The 13,711-nt window shown below is 41.9% G+C and overlaps 1 protein-coding gene across 2 annotated transcripts; it reads left to right on the forward strand.

Moving 5' to 3' along the window:
* Positions 1 to 10: 10 nt before the first annotated feature.
* On the forward strand, positions 11 to 13,700 carry LOC139654042 (WASH complex subunit 4). 2 transcript variants are annotated; one of them, XM_071531062.1, is made up of 33 exons: positions 11 to 145; positions 1,130 to 1,269; positions 1,390 to 1,443; positions 1,613 to 1,678; positions 1,889 to 1,934; positions 2,095 to 2,162; positions 2,253 to 2,335; positions 2,550 to 2,592; positions 2,690 to 2,793; positions 3,343 to 3,463; positions 3,666 to 3,789; positions 3,888 to 4,015; positions 4,148 to 4,308; positions 4,444 to 4,570; positions 5,025 to 5,150; positions 5,339 to 5,446; positions 5,775 to 5,921; positions 6,033 to 6,112; positions 6,829 to 6,934; positions 7,420 to 7,536; positions 7,728 to 7,896; positions 8,194 to 8,348; positions 8,456 to 8,530; positions 8,647 to 8,751; positions 8,887 to 9,021; positions 9,833 to 9,941; positions 10,254 to 10,320; positions 10,681 to 10,767; positions 10,970 to 11,117; positions 11,279 to 11,375; positions 11,560 to 11,756; positions 12,158 to 12,254; positions 12,395 to 13,700. In XM_071531062.1, exons 1-33 carry the CDS (start codon positions 85 to 87, stop codon positions 12,448 to 12,450), a joined length of 3,507 nt encoding a protein of 1,168 aa, XP_071387163.1. In that variant the 5' UTR covers positions 11 to 84; the 3' UTR covers positions 12,451 to 13,700. The 2 variants fall into 2 exon arrangements, with proteins under 2 accessions (XP_071387163.1, XP_071387164.1); XM_071531063.1 differs by having other exon boundaries at positions 12,401 to 13,700.
* The last annotated feature ends 11 nt before the right edge of the window (positions 13,701 to 13,711 follow it).

Raw genomic sequence — 13,711 nt, forward strand, 5'->3', positions numbered from 1 at the left:
GAAGTCATGAGGCAAATCATGGGACCGTGTAGCTTCTGTTTTTCCCAGGCGTAACATCATTGTTTGGGCAACCTAGCTGTCAGTATGGCGGTAGAAACCATTGCACCTGACTGGGAATTTGATCGTTTTGACGATGGGTCACAGAGTAAGTACTGCGTCCAATACTTACCCAAAGTTAAAACTAGCTAAAGTTACATGGCAGTGCTAGCTTGCTCGCGTAGCAAGATGTTTTGCTTGTGGACACCGTCTATTTGCTGGAATTAATCAAACCCTAGTGTTATTAGCTACTATTTGGAAGCACACGCTCGTTAAGTTTCCTTTACGACCACTATTATCTCACATAGTAGTTATTTTAATTGAGCATGCACGTTGTCCAGGCCAGTTGACGCAACATTATAACTGGTAAAGCGTGAAATTAACTGGTGGTAACACTACTAGCAATAGTCAGCGCCATCCAACAGCTGAGTTTGACAGCCGTTGCCTCAGCCGCTTTGACAGAGGTTAGCTTGCCCAAGATAACAGCGGCTCAAGGTAAAAGACTGAGCAAATGGTGGTGTGTAGTTTCGTTTAGTGATGAAAGTAGAGAACAAACAGAAACATAACGTCAGGTCTCCCACTCCATACTAGTGTCAGCAGTAAACAGAGGTCGCCTGCAGCCTGTCTCATCTTGTCTGGCATTATGTGCTCCCATTCCCTGACTCCTAGCATTAACATATTCAGGGCCCTATAAACATTCAATTATATGAAGAATCATCACTATTTTCATTATGTAAATGCTGGACTTACAGCTCGTTTACTAGCTGTTAAGTTAGCTAACTGCAGGTTACATTATTTTAGCCTAAGACACTTTTCTCTTCCTCATTTTGGATTTTACAAGGGAGACTGTCTATCAACAACCAGAGGACCAGGTTCAAGTCTCTGTGTCAGCAAGCATTCACCCTGCTGAAGTGTCCTTGAGTAAGGCACTGGATCCCTACCACCTGCAGGGCTGTAGCTGACCTCTGACCTCTCTGTAGAGTGGGGGAAAGTGAAGAGAATTTCCCCATAGATCTACTACAACTATCTAGGCCTGCAGAAACTCACAATCTTGAAAAACATACTCTAAACAAAAAACGTTTCCATCCTTCAGAAATACACACAGAGGTTCAGCTGAAGAACTATGATAAGTTTCTGGTGGAGTACACCTCCCAGCTGAAGGGCATCGAGGAGGCTCTGGACGATTCCATAGGAGATGTCTGGGATTTCACTCTAGACCCTATTGCCCTGAAGGTAAACTGCTGGAAAGCAATGACAATACATCCACTTAACAGTGCTGACATTTTCAGAAAGATTCGTGTTTTTCACAGTTCAACATAGTGTAATTTCCTTCCTGATACGTTCTCTTTTCAGCTCCTCCCATATGAGCAGTCTTCCTTATTGGAATTAATTAAAACAGATAACAAGGTAAGTTAGACAAAGGAAAAGGAAACCTCCACCTGAACTGATCGCTTGTTACATTTCCAACTATACTGTGTCTGTTAACTATTTAAGTGCCATGATGTGTTTGCAATCTGATTCTGTTGCTTTCAGGTTGTATTTTATGACAGTCATTATTATTTTGTGGTGTCTGCAGGTTCTGAACAAAGTCATCACAGTATTTGCCGCTCTCTGCAGTGAAGTGAAGAAGCTAAAGTATGAGGTAAGCATGGTCAAACTGGGGTGAATGCTTAGTTACTCTCCAATGTTAAGAGGTTTATTTGTGTCCATTGTTTTACATCATATCTGCCTAATCTTGCTTAATCAATATGCTCTAGAGATCTTGTCCCTAGTCAGTGTTGTGCCATCTTCTGTTGTGCCAAAAGGTCTGAAGAAAATTGAATTGATGTTTAATATTTACCTTCCCTTGTAGGCAGAAACCAAGTTCTACAATGGCTTATTGTACTATGGAGAGGGAGGTAATGTCACAGGAATCATCATTTGCTTTTATCCTGGGTTTGCCTTTAGTGATTCATGTTGCTCCTGGATGAATTGATTCAAATTTAACTCTGCATGTGTGTGCGTGTGTGTGTGTGTGTGTGTGTGTGTGTGTGTGCATGTGTGTGTGTTACATATCAGTTTCCGACACCAGTGTTGTTGAAGGAGAGTCCCAGATTCAGATGGGAAGATTTATCTCCTTCCTTCAGGTAGGCCATGCATAATGGCTGTCATAATACTGTTTATTGAAGTCCAAACAAGTGTTTTCTAACTTTTCTCTTTGTGCTGTCTTTTGATAGGAGCTGTCCTGTTTTGTTTCCAGATGTTTTGAGGTGGTGGTCAACATGGTTCATCAGCTGGCGGCCCTCTACAACAGCAGCAAGTAAGATTCATGAACAGAAGCCGATAATATTACATTGTGCACATACTGTACATACATACTTTGTGCATTAGCTCATATCTGCATTCTGGAAAGAGCCTGTATGCACCTTACATGCAGACAAAAATGTGGCATACATTTGCAATTCAGTACATTTGTTTTGACTAGTTCCTCAGGAAATAAAAGTTATAAAAGCATTTCTCCTTTCATATTTTAGGGGTGCGACAAAAATCATTGAGTCATCAGGAGTCCATTTCCAGGTAAATTATTGTGATCACAACTTGGATGAGTTTATTTGTGTTGAGTCTCTGTTCTATAAATATTTCTTATCATGTCTATTTTGCGTTCTCTGTGCAGATAGTGTACGAACACCTTGGGGAGTTGTTAGTGGTACTGCTCACGCTGGATGAGATTATGGAGAATCATGGCACACTAAAAGACCACTGGAAGATGTACAAAAGGTAAACGCACACATAAATACTGCAACCAGTGAGAAAAAGGAAAAGCTTAAGGAAAATACTTCCTTAATCCATATTTGTCCGTGGTGGAAATTCAGAATTTCCTTTGGTACACTGATGTAGGTATTCCACATTCTCAAAGTTTTTACAAAAGCAAATTTGTCAGAAAGAAGAAGAAAAACTGGCAAAAATGTAACACCTTGTGATTAATTACTGAAAATCATATGATTAAAAATGGATGTATTTCTCTTGGGAGTCAAAATTTTTTAATATGTACTTCCATTTCACCCAGCTATTACTATCGTTAGAACAGTTATTACATAATTATTACATGATTTTTTTTGGTTTGTTTTCAACTTTTACCAAAGTACATTCCATACATAAGTGCAATCAAGTAAGAAACTGAATATTTAGTACGATTTACTGACTGCTCTCACACTTAATTTCAATTCTCCAAGCCATACAGTAAAGGGACTTTGTGATCTTATTCAACATACTTAAGTTTGTCGTTAATCATCAATAGTTTTCTATAACTGTATCCTCTTGCTATAGGTTACTGAAATCTGTGCATCATAACCCTGGGAAATTTGCCATTCCCGAAGAGAAGCTGAAACCGTTTGAGAAGCTCCTGCTCAAGCTGGAGGGACAGCTGCTGGACGGCATGATATTGCAGGTAACTTTATTTCTTCCATGACTTCATCATGTTGTAGCTTGTAGAATTATGGTTGATATATTGATGTTTTTAGTATTTAATATGCAAACAGAGAATTTCCCACGGTTGTAAAATATAGACCAATTTAATATTGAATACTTAAGTGAATACTTTCTGTTTACGTCTTCTGAGCGCTCACCTGATGTCTGTGACTGTGTGACAGGCCTGTGTGGAGCAGCGGTTTGATGATCCTGGGGAGGGAGTAGCTGTTGCCAAAAACAGTGCCTTCGCCGAGGAGTTCGCCTTCAACATACGCACCATATTCGCTAATGTCGAGTCCAAGATAGGTCAGTTTCTCTCCTCAGGATAGATTAATTTTACATGTGGTCGCTCTGTTTTTGCAGCTTCAAAATCGTTCACATCTGTGCGTCTGAATGTGTTTCAGGTGAACCTTCAGAGATTGACCAGAGGGATAAGTATGCTGGTGTGTGTGGTCTCTTTGTGCTTCACTTTCACATCTTCAGGGCTGTCGACAAGAAGCTCTACAAAGCTCTGCTAGACGTCTGTAAAAAGGTAGTTTTGTTTTTCTTGTCCTACCTCCCTTCTTTTCTTGTATGACAACCCTAATCTTTATCTGTAATTGATCTGAAGGCAGTGGAAGCGTCTTGCTCATCTGTGTTTGTTTGTGTCTGTCCGTCCCTCCAGGTTCCAGCTGTGACTCTGACTGCTAACATCATCTGGTTTCCCGACACCTTCCTCACCGCTAAGGTCCCGGCTGCAGCCAAACTAATGGATAAGAAGAGTCTGCAGGGCATCAGAGCACAGAGAGATGCCTACCTGCAGCAAAAAGCACAGACACTAACCAAGTCAGTTGGTCAACAAATCAGTCACGGTTATTTTGTGTAATTCAGAAATGTGAAAAACCACCTGCTGAACCAGAAACAGTTTATTACAAACCAATAAATTATATCCTTAATATTTGTGTTGTCCCTCCTCTTCAGGGATGTCCAGTCCTACTACGTGTTTGTGACTTCCTGGATGATGAAGATGGAGGCCATCTTGTCCAAGGAGCACAGAAGTGACAAGTTGGCAGAAGACCTTAGTAGCCGGTGTAATGTATTTGTACAGGTAAAGACTTTCTTTGATGCGTCAAGATGTCAAAAATGTATTGTCAGGATACGGAGTAGAGCTTTCAGCCTTTAAAGACATAAATATTAGGAGAGGAAATGATGTGCGCATCAGTCTATGCTTTATGTGGGAAAGATTTCAATTTTAATGTGTATAGCGTAGGCATACTTCAATGTCAGGTGTAAACGTAATCCAGGTAAATCTTATATAGAATTTCAACAATCTGACTGGTAATATATTCAGTCAAAGTCAGCTGAATGGTAAGGCTTTTGGTAGCAACAGACTCAGCTGCCTTAAATGTTATTAGATATGGTTATGGTCTAATTTGATTATAGTTAGCCCCCTCAAAAAGACAAGTGAAGTGTTACCTTTACTTATTATTGTTCTTTGCAGATCTTGAACGGCTTGATATAAGTGTCAGTTCATGATAAACTCTGTCTTCTGTCCCTCACAGGGAATCCTATATGCCTACAGCATCAGCACCATCATCAAGACCACCATGAACATGTACATGTCGATGCAGCGGCCCATGACCAAGACCTCTGTCAAAGCCCTCTGTCGACTGGTGGAGTTGCTCAAGGTGTGTTGTGTGTTTGTGTGTGTGTCCACGCTTGCTATTAGTGCATTCTTCCCTGTGTTATCCTTTGAGTATATCTTTGTGATTGCTTATAGTGAGGTTGTTTGCAGGATCCAAAGTCCAGTGAACAGCTGTGTATATCAAACTCAAAAAAGCTCAGAGAGTGACATGTGATGCCACTCTCCCCTCAGGCTGTGGAACACACATTCCACCGGCGCTCGATAGTCGTAGCCGACTCGGTTTCTCACATCACGCAGCAGCTCCAGTCGCAGGCCCTCAACGCCATTGGCAACGCCAAGGTAGACACAAACACACTATATAGTATTATATGTACTATATAATTGATATGCTCATAGTTTTCTAATGAGATCTGACTCCATGTCTGACCAGCACTCAAATACATAATCTTGATTGATTTATGATTTATTAGGTCAGTAGTGTCTACGGACATTTTGGCTAATACTAACTGCCCTAATAAATCATTAAGATCATGTATTTGGGTGCTGTTTTTTTTTTTTAAACGAGCACCTAATAGCCTAAGTAATTTGCTGTGATTGAGCGCACCATCTTCGCCTTTGTTAATTGACACCATTTTATGTCATGTTATGGTTTTCTTTTTCCCGGCAGAAAAGGGTGATCTCTGACAAGAAGTACAGCGAGCAGCGGCTGGACGTGCTGTCGTCTTTGGTGATGGCAGAAAATGCCCTCAACGGACCCAGCACTAAGGAGCGTCGCCTAGTGGTGTCTCTGGCTCTGAGCGTCGGCACTCAGATGGTACGCTGGGAAAAGTTTTGAATAATACACGATACTAGTGTTTTTGTTTCCTTTCTTTTTTCATTTGCCTTTTAACCTTGACCTTGGAATCAATCTCTTGCTACCTTCTAGAAAACTTTCAAAGATGAGGAGCTTCTGCCACTACAGCTTGTGCTGAAGAAGCTGGACCTGATTAGTGAGCTCAGAGAGAGGTGAGGCCATGTTTTCTCGTGTAACAGAATTTATGTGGCAGGGTGGCTGTAATTAAGGATATGTGTCTGATCCAGTGTCTCAAATTGTACCTGCCAAGGGCTGGTAAAATAAACAAAATTAAAAAAGAAGACCTGCCAAGAACAATTTTTAGCAGCCAAAATAATTAGTATATATTTTTTATAGAAATGAGTCATCGCACACCCGCTTTCAATGCTGTTCACATATAGAATCAGGCAAAACTTGCTCACTCACTTATACAGTGAATCAAGTTTGTAATTCATCATGAAGTGGAGCAGAATTTTAATTAGAATTCAAATTAGAGAGCATTTTGAAGCATACCACCCCCAACACACACACACACACACAGATGTTTTTACACTTTGATATTAATCCTCTAGTAACTTATTAGGCTAATTAACCATCCAGTCAGTGGAAAGTTTAGATGCTGCTGCTTTGTGTAGAGCCAACATAACAGGGCGGATAATTAACAGCCTGTTTAATACAGAGGCATTGTTTTGCAGCAGGGACAAAGTTTAAGAACAGGAAAAGACCAATGACTGTAAATAATCAACGCATACAACGTTATCATCTCAAAAAGCTTCTTTCCAGTGTGATAGATTACCCTTATTGATTTATCCGCCAAAGACAAATTTTAGTCTTTGCATTGTTTTAGATACTTTGAGATTCCTTGTACACATTTTCCCCTTCTCCTCAGGGTCAAGCTTCAGTGTGACTGCAGTTTCCTGTACTGGCACAGAGCCGTGTTTCCCATCTACCTGGATGATGTGTATGACAACGCCGTGGACGCAGCACGACTACATGTAAGCAGACTGGCTCCTGTTGTATCACACACACGCTTTCCTGCTTCCACTTCTCCTATTTCAAGGCCACAGCCTCCTTGATTTCATCCGAATCTGTTAATCCCAACATTTAGTCCTACACTGTTTGTCGGAGGTTAAGTTGTTTTTCTCCCTAGTGTGTACCATAGTGTTTTTCTAGCTGTGGGGGTGGGGAGAAATTTAAGTTGCAAATCCACTAACTCTTTTACATTTCCAGAAGTAGCTGCAGTTCCAAAACACTCCATATTTACATGCTTATATGAACATGTGAGGGGCTATTTTAAGCATTGAGCTTATAAAGATCTTCTGATTTCTGTAGTTATAATTGTACTTATAACTTATAATATAAGTGTCATCTGTTCATTTTACTTTGGTTCTCACTGGTTCCTGTTCTTTTTCCTGCATGTCTCGATTGGCTGTTCCGGTGCTGTGCCATCCCGGATGATGCCTGTGATTGGCTGGAGCAGTACATGTTCAGTGCGTTGAGAGACAGCGTGCCCACCATGTTGCACGCCAAACACATGGAGTCATGTGACCAGCTACTGGAGAGCTACGACAAAGAGATCATGGATGTGTTCAACGAGGTGAGGAACGGGTGGCCAAGGTCATGAGGAAATCAGAGGATAGAGTAAGGGAGAAAAACAAGGGAGAAAAAATATGGTATACAAGTATGGGGACTCAGTTTTAGAGGTTCCTGTGATGCATGCATACATTTGCAAACCCTGTCTTTCTTTTCTCTTTTGCTCTCTTTCCTTCTGCCGTCTAATTCCTGTAGCACCTGCTGGACAAGCTGTGTAAGGAGATTGAGAAGGACCTGCGCCTTTCTGTTCACACGCACCTGAAGCTGGACGACAGGAACCCCTTCAAGGTCGGCATGAAGGACCTGGCTCACTTCTTCTCCCTCAAACCCATCCGCTTCTTCAACCGCTTCATACATATCAAAGGTATGTCTTTATTGGTCCTCATGAGAGTTTGTGTTCGTTTTGTGTGTGTATGTGTGTGGATCTGCACTTAACTGCGGTATCTCAACACTGTATATGAAATGGGTTAAAGTAGTCTGGTCAGAAATTATGGGAACATCTGAATTCAAACATGATTTTAAATCTGAATTCAAACATGAATTCTACACTCTTCAAAACATGTACTGTGTAATACCGCCACCTGCTGGAAAAAAGACTGAGTGAGATGGTGTTGAGCTTGTCACTAACATTTTGTGTTTTATGTTTTTTGTCTCTTTGCAGCCTACGTGACTCATTACCTGGACAAGACCTTCTACAACCTGACCACCGTGGCGCTGCATGACTGGGCCACCTACAGTGAGATGAGGAACCTCGCCACACAGCGCTACGGACTCACCATGACGGAGGCTCACCTGCCGAGCCAGACCCTGGAGCAGGTGTGTTTGGTTGCACCTTACGTATTACGACAGAGCTGGAGTCTTTCATTAATCAAGTTTCAATGATGAACAGCAGATTAACTGTAGGCCCTGTGTATTCTCATAAGGGTTTGGATGTTTTAGAGATCATGAGGAACATTCACGTCTTTGTCTCACGCTACCTCTACAACCTCAACAACCAGGTAAGACTTCTAGCCTCTTTATTCACCTTTCCTCCCTTGAACCAAGCAGTATTGTTGGGATACCGTATGCCTGCACACTATATGCGATCTACACTGAAATAATTGCTTTGCTGCAGATCTTTATAGAGAAGGCGAGTAACAACAAGCACTTGAACACCATCAACATCCGCCACATCGCCAACTCCATCCGGACCCACGGCACAGGCATTATGAACACCACAGTGAGTTGACAGCAGCGGTGGCGTGTGTCTCTGTGTCTCTGTGTGTGCTCATTCCCTTAGTTGTGGCCATATCAAAACTCTTTGTCTGTCTCACCTGTTCTACATCTCTCATCGTCTCCCCTCTCCCTTCATCAGGTGAATTTCACCTACCAGTTCCTGCGTAAGAAGTTCTACATCTTCAGTCAGTTTATGTACGACGAACACATCAAGTCCAGACTCATCAAAGACATCCGCTTCTTCAGAGAAACAAAAGACCAGTCTGATCAGAAGGTAAGAATAGGCTCTCAGCCTCTCCACATTCATTCATTTTGTCACATCAATAAGTAACACAAAGCAAAACGGGCAGCCTGTGAATACCATCATAAAACGGATAATTATGGTCCTCAGTTCTGATTGGCTGAGTTAAGTTACAAACACACACCTGTGATCGTAAAACAATTAATTTAAATATTAATTTGCTGAACAAAAATGACCACTCATACTAGTAGTAGGACTATATTGCTTGGTGGAAGAATAACAATTAATTTTTATGATTTAATTAACAATATAAGATTTATTGAACATTTGCCTTCTTTCTTTTGTAATACAATGGTGTGCCATCCCTGTTTTATAAAGCAATAAGCCATTTGATGTTAGAACAGCCAAGAGCAAGTCGTTGGACTTGATACCTCAGTGATTGAAGTACAACTTCAGGCAGCTTATTGCTCTTATGAAATTAAATGTAATGAAAGAAAAAGCAAATGTTCAATACATTTTTCTTTTGTAATCAATAATTATGAAGTAATAATGATAATTATAATTAATTGCTTCTCTTCTGCCATGCAATATAGCTCTTGAACAGTAGCAGTAGCGTAACATAGTGGTTGCTAAGCGACACATTGTAACTGTTGTTGTTGTTGTTGTCCGGTCACAGGTGTAAGTTTATCTGGTATTTTATAATGGCTTCAAATGTGACTCAGCCAGCGACAGCTGAGGATCAGGACTACTGTTATAAAAAGCTGCTGTCTCATGCCACCAGGCACAGCTGCCTAGCTCCCTGCCTCCTGGTGTTAAGCTGTAGTTGTCCCTGTCTGTGGTGTAGTATCCATTTGAGCGAGCGGAGAAGTTTAACCGTGGCATCAGGAAGCTGGGCATCACTCCTGATGGACAGAGCTACCTGGACCAGTTCAGACAGCTGATTAGCCAGATTGGTGAGTCATGCACATACAGACACACTGTTTTGTTAAGAGTATAGTTCAGTTCTTGTGGAAATACAGTCCACACAGCTGTATGCTCTTAATGTTTGATTTAATATCAGTTTGCAAAGCGTTAATAAAAAAGAATGAGAAAAAAGCATATATTGTAGGTTACCAAGTGTGCGAACTGTACATTTCACTGAAGGAAAATATCTTAATGTATGTTGGATGTTGTCAATCTGTTCTTGTCCTTACTGTAATCTTAGATAATCCTTTGGGTATCCAGCCAAATATGAGCCAACACCTCTCATACTGTTTTCTTCCCAGGTAATGCCATGGGCTATGTGCGTATGATCCGCTCTGGAGGACTGCACTGCTGCAGCAGTGCCATCAGGTAGAGGAAACAGCTATCATAGTGCATTTTCACATAAAATTACTCTAACCATTTCCATGACAAGGGATTATATTTAGATTTGGTATGCTGTGGTATAGGTTTGTGCTCCCTGGCATTGTAATATGAAGGTCTCTGGGCTTTTGGGTGGGCTGAGTCTTTGTGCTCCGAGAAAGCCTCTGAAATGCCAGAAATGCCCCCCCCCCCCCCCCGATTGTCTAAATTTGTGCGTGACAGTGTAATTGGAGTTAAATCTGATCAAAACCGTGATTGTCCAGCATCCAGTAGGAGAATGTGTGTTAGTTAATGAAGTCCTTACTGTAGAAGGTCTAACCAGTGTGTGTTGCTGTGTGTTGTCTCCAGGTTTGTCCCCGACCTGGAGGATATAGTCAACTTTGAGGAGCTGGTGAAGGAGGAGGGGCTGTCGGAGGAGACGCAGAAAGCTGCCAGGTAGAGCTGATGATATAAGGACAATTGTACTGGAAATGCAATAATAATTGTGTAGTTGTTTTTGAATGGGCTGAGCAATAAGTTGAGGTGATGCATTTTCAGTGCATTACATTTTTCTAGCTGTAGGTAGCTACCACAGCTAGACGAATGTAAAACACTGCCTGTTGTTTACTAAGCAGCGTTTCTCCTGTGTCTCTCCCAGTGTGCTAGACTCAGTGTTGGGGGATCTGACTAGCAACTCTGCTGAGGGGACTGAATACTTCAAGATGCTGGTGGGAGTGTTCGCGCCCGAGTTTCGCAGTGCCAAGAACATGCACTTGAGGAACTTCTATATGATTGTGCCCCCACTGGTCAGTCCCATGCTTTTTCATTTTGTGTCCAAGCTCCTTTACAGCACTCCATGTTCCTTTCTCTTAATGTGTTTGTGTTTACCCATATTGTCTGCAATGTTTCTGTGACTTTTCTCCACCATAAGACTATACAACACTTGACATACGTAACTGTCCCTCAGACGGTGAATTTTGTGGAGCATTCCATCAGCTGTAAAGAGAAACTCAACAAGAAGAACAAAGGTGGAGCAGCTTTCACAGATGATGGCTTCGCTATGGGTGAGAGGGCAGCAGTGACAAATCACACTTAACAGAGTGGCTTTTTAAGTACAGTATGTACACCACCATCCACTCAATCCTCCACACTTTTACTTACCCTTTCCTGCTTGTCTCTTTACTCTCCCCCATCCTCTTTCCTTCTACCACTATTGTATCTCTTCTGACCACACTCTCTCTCTCTCAGGCGTGGCATATATTCTGAAGCTGCTGGACCAATATCTGGAGTTTGACTCCCTGCACTGGTTCCAGGCCGTCAGAGAAAAGTACATGAAAGAGATGAATGCCGTGGTGAAGGAGCAGAGCGTCCAGTCCACCAGCCAGGATGAAAAGCTGCTGCAAACTATGAACCTCACTCAGAAGAGACTGGACATCTACCTCCAGGTACAGAGTAGTAACGTTTCAGGGTCACGGTGCAGAGCAGCCCTGATGTCTGATTCCCCAGCAGCTTCCTCCGGCTCCTTCTGGGGGATCCCCAGGCGCTCCCGGGCATGCTGGGAGATGTAGTCCCTCCAGTGTGTCCTGGGTCTGCCCCAGAGTCTCTCCCAGTAGGTCGTGTCCTCATGAATCACTGTTTATCTGGCTCCTCGCCTGAGACCAGTTTGCTTCAGGTGTCCCTGCCAGGAGAACAAGGTGCCCCACATAAAAGGTCCCAGTGTCACTGCGGCACACAAACCCTTTCACAATAAGGTTGCAATTCCAACCCTCCATTTGGTAACCGGTGTCGTCATGTGGAGCGGTGGTGAACAGTGATATCTGACTCTGAACTCTTCCTTCCACTGCAGGAGTTTGAGCTGCTCCACTTCTCCTTAAGCAGCGCCCGGATCTTCTTCAGAGCGGACAAGACGGCAGCTGAGGAGACTCAGGAGAAGAAAGATAAAGGTACTGTGTTCTGATGATTATGGGAGTCTTTCATCCTGTAAAACCATGGAGCCACCCACCCTGATATAAAGGCTGTTTGTAGATTTTTTTTTTTTTTTTTTTGCTCCACAAATAACATTTATACCATTTTTCTCCACCAGAAGAAGCTGGCAAAACTGCAGACGGCGCCACCCCCACTGAACCTGCCTCAAAGTGACCTTCACTGTGAGGCCACTGGATCAGTGTTCATGTTGGTGACAACACTGAGAGTAAAAGACAGGGGAACGCACCTGGAAAGACCACTGTGGAAGACAGAAGAGTGAAGAAGAGAGAAATGTTCAAGCAGCAGTCTGCACTGAAACTGTCTAGTCCAGGGATAAAAGACTGGATTTTTGAATAGACAAATCTGGATAAGGAAGGATGTAATTTTTTTGGTAAGGCTATTCCTCAATGTCCTATAACAAGCAATCATCTTGGTTGGAGAGAGAATGTGTACTGAAAGCACTATTGCAAAAAAAAAAAAAAAGTTTGAGTGATTTTCTCTCTGCTCCCATTCTAGAGAAACATCAGTGTAACACCCCATGGCTGTCTAACGTCTATCAGCTTCTAATAAAATCAGCTGTGTGAATTTGTAGCATTAAGATAGCAGAACTCCACTGCGTTCAGTTTTAAAATCAGGTGGCATAATGCGTGTAAGGCAAAGTTGAATCCTTTCTTCTGCCACACAGACTGCTAGTGATATAGCCTTTTGAAATACTTTTTACACTCAGTCTGAATAGACTGGATTATTTTTCTACAATAGAGCCGTCGGCTATGTGTACGTTCTCCAATGATCGGGGAAATGAGGTAAATCAATGATTAATTTGTATCTGCTTGCTGTTTTACTCTGATTTTAATGCTGGCTGTTTATTTGACATTTTTGCAATTCTTTGCTATATCTTTTCCATTCCAGTGTCCAATGTATTGATCATGATAACAGAATGATTGTTCATGACCCTTAATGGCAGCTCTGCTCTTACAGTAATGCCTCTGTAGAAGACAGCAGACTTTTGACATGACTTGTTGAATGTTTTCAAAGTGCATAATCATCTTATGCTTGAGTGCCATATTTGTGTACTTAAAGTTCAGGGTGTGCTTACAATTATTTTGTTTTGTCCATTGCCATTTCGTACCTTCTATGAATTTATCTCAAGGTGTATGTGCCTTTTTCAGCTGTTGATCTTTGTGTGTTCTGTTCTGTGTAACTGGCCTAATGAATTTAAGAGAAATAACCGGTCTCAGCACACTCTGAGTGTTGTACAGGACTTCACAAAGGTTTCAATATTTTTCCATAACATGGGTGTTAGAGGTGTATCATTACATTTTTATTACGTTTCCCATGTGGTATTCGGGACGTAATTCGGTCACAAATTCCATTCTGTCAATTAACTGATGCCTGAAAAAAAAAGCTCTGTCAAGTCTAATAAAACATGCACTTT

Source organism: Centroberyx affinis, unplaced genomic scaffold (genome assembly GCF_046629955.1).
Source record: "Centroberyx affinis isolate AG114_WGS23_722 - 3 ecotype Tasmania unplaced genomic scaffold, CSIRO-AGI_Caff_v1 ptg002027l_1, whole genome shotgun sequence".
In the NCBI taxonomy this organism is placed as follows: Eukaryota; Metazoa; Chordata; class Actinopteri; order Beryciformes; family Berycidae; genus Centroberyx; species Centroberyx affinis.

Bases quoted from the DNA above. Each gene is read 5' to 3' on its own strand.
- LOC139654042 (XM_071531062.1), top strand. From the start codon at position 85: ATGGCGGTAGAAACCATTGCACCTGACTGGGAATTTGATCGTTTTGAC. The intron at 146-1,129 runs GTAAGTACTGCG...TCCATCCTTCAG, and splicing joins TTTTGACGATGGGTCACAGA to AAATACACACAGAGGTTCAG. The intron at 12,255-12,394 runs GTACTGTGTTCT...TTTCTCCACCAG, and splicing joins TCAGGAGAAGAAAGATAAAG to AAGAAGCTGGCAAAACTGCA.